At 44.3% G+C, this 4,695-nt stretch overlaps 1 protein-coding gene across 1 annotated transcript; it reads right to left on the bottom strand.

Moving 5' to 3' along the window:
- Nucleotides 1-3,955: 3,955 nt before the first annotated feature.
- LOC145822114 (uncharacterized) lies at nt 3,956-4,477 on the bottom strand. The gene has a single exon (XM_082918711.1). It carries the CDS (start codon nt 4,475-4,477, stop codon nt 3,956-3,958), a length of 522 nt encoding a protein of 173 aa, XP_082774837.1.
- Nucleotides 4,478-4,695: the final 218 nt, after the last annotated feature.

The following is a 4,695-nucleotide window of genomic DNA, read 5'->3' as shown; positions in this document are numbered from 1 at the left end:
CAAGCTTAGGAGACCGGGCTGCCACTTATACTTCATTTTTCACCCTGCAGAATCCTAGGAAACCAGGCACACCAACACAAGGGCTCTCAAAAGACCGAGCAGCCAATATCTCTGGTAAACACATTCTGTCGAGCAGGCCACACCAGGCTTAATTGGGTGTTATCGTTACCAAGTAGAATCACCCGGAAGGTCTGGCTATTCTGTGAGGAGTATGGTATCTCGGCGGAAGTTCATTTAGAGGTCCGTGTGGAGGACACTACTCCATGGGGCAGATTGGATTCTTGCCCCTTCACCGTGCTGCCTATAGTAGAGGGGGGGCTTTGCTTTCCGGTGTAGCCCATGATCTGGGAATTTTTGAGGCGGACCAGACTGGCTCGTACTCAAGTTTCCATCAACACTTATAGAATAATAAATGGAGTGACCGAGTTAAACCACCAGTTAGGATTGCAATTAGGCCTGGCCGAGATCCTTTTCTAATATACGCTTGGTCGTACAACCGACGAATTCAATTATTATTTGAAGATTAGGTCGGGCCAAGAACATTTAGTAACCGACACATCAGACAAGGATATGCATGATGACGACTTCATTTGGGTGACGGGCAATTATAAGACTGCTGATGTGCCTGGTTGGTTCACAAGCAAAAACTTTGGCTCAATAAGTAAATTGAGCTCCCTGACCAGTTGACTTTGAAAATATTCATTTCTGCCGAGCTAACACTATTCTTCTTGTAGCTATCACTGAGCTATAAGCAAACTATTCCCGTCCAAACGAAGAAACGATTAGGGTCGTGCTGAGATATAGGCACTGGGATTGTTACGTACTTCTTGGATACATGCCGAGCTACCGCTACTCAGCCAAGTGGAAGAGTAAGGTTACTGATTTTTTGCGAGAGCTTTCATCCCCACCAGATCCAACTCTCCCAGACATTTCCTCAATCAGATTGAGGAAAAAGAGATAACAAAGAGAAGTCAGATCAAGAATCTTATCACTGCCACCTCTACTGACCAACCAACTGGCTCACAGCCCATACCATCTGTCGGTCAAGCTTCTGAGACTGTGTTAGCCTTGGGCACTGCTACTGCTCAATCAACTAGCACGGAGTTACGCCAAGCTGGCAAGAAGGCCACACAGCTGATCTTTCAGTTGAGTTAGTAGCCGAACTCAATACCGAGCATGTCGTGACCGAGGTTGAGCCAGCTCCCACCTGGCAATTAAAGTTGAAGTCCCGGGGAAAACTCATCCTGGTTTATGCTTCTATGAAGGGAGACAAGGAACACCTCATTGCTTTTGATCTTTCCAAGTCCCTACTTTTGCCAGAAGACATGGCTGGGACGGAGCATGTACTAGACATCCGGATGGTTAAGTCTGCGATGAAATCCATGACAAGGGTAAGCTTTTAAATTAAAAAGTTCTAGTAATTTGCTCGGTCTTGCTTTCTAGCCACTTCTTCTTGCAGGAGATTCAGAAGACTCACCTTGTCATGACCGCATTATCAGGCTGCAGCAGAAGGTATCTGACCTCTCTAATGTGGGAAAGCACCTGGAGACTACGCTAGGGCGTGTGAAGTCCTCTCTGGAGATCGCCAACGTTGATAATGCCCGACTGTTAGGCCAGCTCAGTGGCGCCGAGCAAGAAAATGATGCGTTGTGTGTCGAGCTGTAGGAGTTGAAGAAGAAGCACAATGAGGTCAAGAAGGACACTGAGGCGCATGGTTTTTATGTCGTTGAGGATGCCTACACAAAGCAAGTCAACGCCACTAAGGATATCTTCTTTCAGTCCAGCTAGAAGGCTGCTTGTGAAAAGCTTGGCCAAGGTCCCATGATTGAGGTGTTCGCCTCTCCTCTCTCAATCTTCCTACCGGACTACATGGTCCCTTATGCTAACGAGGTCTTCAACACCTTGCAAGGAGAGGAGGCCGAGGGAGATAACACCGAGGAAGAGGCCGAGGTAGTGACTGAGCAAGTGGGGGCTGCCTAGACGGAGCGGGATGGTTAAGAAGGGACTTCTGTGGTCGATCTGGAGGATGCCGTGGCTGGAGCTAGAGATGAATTTGCTGATCTGTCGCCCTTAGTTTAGCTTCATTTTTTATTTTATTTTCTTTTGAACTTTGAACTTTGTAGCCGGGCTACTTGCCCTAACTCTTCTATTTGAATTCTTGATCAATGGAAATTTCGGAAGTTTTTGTCACTTGTTAATTTGAATTATTCATTTCTATCTCTATCTTCAAACCGTGCAACATTATTGCGATACGAACAAAACATAAACTTTTTTAGCCAGGTAAAATCACCTCGGCTAGGAGGCAAGAATTAAATGAAACATTAACTCTTTTAGCTAGGTAAATCATCTCTGCTAGAAGGAAGGAGTTGAACAAAACATGAACTCTTTTAGCCGGGAAAAATCATCTCGGCAAGAACCATAGAGTTGAACGAATTAATCAATTGAGACTGCCGAGCAAAATCATTTCGACAAGAAATAGTGAGTTGAACAGTTTGTCAACTGAGCTTACCGAGCAAAGTCATCTCGGCAAGAATCAAAGAGTTGAACAATTCATTAACTGAGCTTGCCGAGCAAAGTCATCTCAGCATGAATAAAGGAGTTGAACAATTCATCAACTGAGCTTGCCGAGCAAAGTTATCTTGGCAAGAATCAAAGAGTTTAGCAATTCATCAACTGAGCTTGCCGAGCAAAGTCATCTCGGCAAGAATCAAAGAGTTGAGAAATTCATCAACTGAGCTTGCTGAGCAAGTTCATTTTGGCAAGAATCTTGGGAGCTAGTTGCTCCTTGTCCATGGCAACCCATCAGAAAATGTAAAGAAATGCGACAAATTTTCAAGCGAATTAAGCCTTTGGTCCCATTGCATAGATTTTCAATATGATTGAAAAATTACATTGCAAAATAGTGGTATGACTTCCCTTCGCAAAAATTCCATCGAAAAGACTAAACTAAAAGTAATACAACTTCAAATTTGTTGTCTTCCATGGGCGGGGTATGGCTTGGCCATCCAAGTCTTCTAGGTAGTATGCACCTTTACCCGTCAAACCGATTATCTTGTAAGGTCCCTCCTAGTTTGCCTCTAGTTTCCCTTCGCCCGACACTAGAGTGTTGCCCATCATCTTACGCAATACCCAATCCCTGATTTTGAACTGTCTAGGGTGAGCTGTTTTGTTGATTTCCTGGACAGTTCTTGTTGGTATGCTACGATGTGAATTAGTGCTTTTTCTCTTCGTTCCTCTACAAGGTCTAACTCTAGGGGGATTGCTTCTACGTTTAAGTCCAGCTCAAATTTTTCACTTCGGATGGTGGGCATGCCAATCTCTAGTGGGATGACCGCTTCCATGCCATATGCCAAGACAAGCGGCGTCTCCCCTGTTGAGCATCTTGGCATTGTTCGGTAAGGCCTAGAGAACATTAGGAAGTTTCTCGGCCCATTTTCCTTTGGCTTTCTCTAACCATTTCTTCAACCCATCAAGAATGGTCTTGTTTGACGCTTTAGCTTGGCCATTCGACTTAGGATAAGCTGGCATTGAATTATAGAACTCTATCTTCAACTCTTCACGGAATCCTCTGAATAGTTTTCCATTAGATTGGGTGCCGTTGTTGGAGATCAAAGCCTTGGGGACTCCGAACCGTGTTATGACATTTTGCAGACAAACTTCTTCACATGTTTCTCTTTGATGGTTGCTAGGGCTTCGGCTTCAACCCATTTGGTGAAGTAATCCGTCGTAGCTATGAAAAACTTGTGGTTGCTTGGGGTGGTTAGGAGTGGTCGCACTATGTCAAGCCCCACATTGCAAATGACCAAAGACTTGTGAAAGGAAGGAGTTCTCTCACCGATTAATGAATCTGGTATGCAAATTTCTAGCACTTTTCACATTTCCTCACATACTTGTGGGCGTTGGCCTACATATATGGCCACCAATACCTTTGTGAAATAGCGCGGCAAGCTAGAGATCATCTCCAAATGTGGCTTCCGCACATTCCTTCATGGATTTCGAATAAAAAGGCTTCAACTTTGCTTGGATGAATGCATTTCAAGTAAGGTCCTATGAAAAACTTCTTATACAAAGCGCCAGACGAGAAAAGCCATAACGGCTCAGACTTAACCCAAATTTTGTTTGCGTCTTTCTTATTGGTTGGCAAAACTCTATCTTTCAAGAAGATTATGATAGGATCCATCCAAAAAGGACCCAACTTGGCGCAGAGGACTTCAGCTTTTTCTAGTTCTTCGATACTGGGTCTTGGGAGAAATTTAATTAGGAAAGGGCTGGGCACTGATTTGTTGGCCATGGAAGCTAAACCGGCTAATTCAACTGCTCGGCTGTTGTCTTCTTGGCCAATTTGTTGAACTCGTATTGCTTGAAATTTCTTGATTTTCTCTCTCACCAAGGTCTGGTATTTGGCCATCCTGTTATCCTTTGCTTCATACTCTCCAGACACTTGGTTGACAACGAGTTGGGAGCCGTTGTAAACCATTAGCTCAGATGCTTTCAATTAGAGTGCACTTTTTAGCCCAGCTAGCAGCGCTTCGTACTCAGCTTCATTGTTTGACTCAGGGAACCCAAGTGTGATGGAATGTTCAATGGTTAGTCGATCTAGTGTGATTAAAAGTACACCCAACCCGGAACCATGTTTGTTTGAAGCGTCATCGACAAAAAGTTTCCACACCTCGCCGATAAAAAGCTTCCAACATT

This window comes from Camellia sinensis, chromosome 3 (assembly GCF_055761805.1).
Source record: "Camellia sinensis isolate YWXY chromosome 3, ASM5576180v1, whole genome shotgun sequence".
In the NCBI taxonomy this organism is placed as follows: domain Eukaryota; kingdom Viridiplantae; phylum Streptophyta; class Magnoliopsida; order Ericales; family Theaceae; genus Camellia; species Camellia sinensis.
The sequence above is the reverse complement of the archived record's forward strand: the minus strand, read 5'-3'. Positions and strand labels throughout refer to the sequence as shown.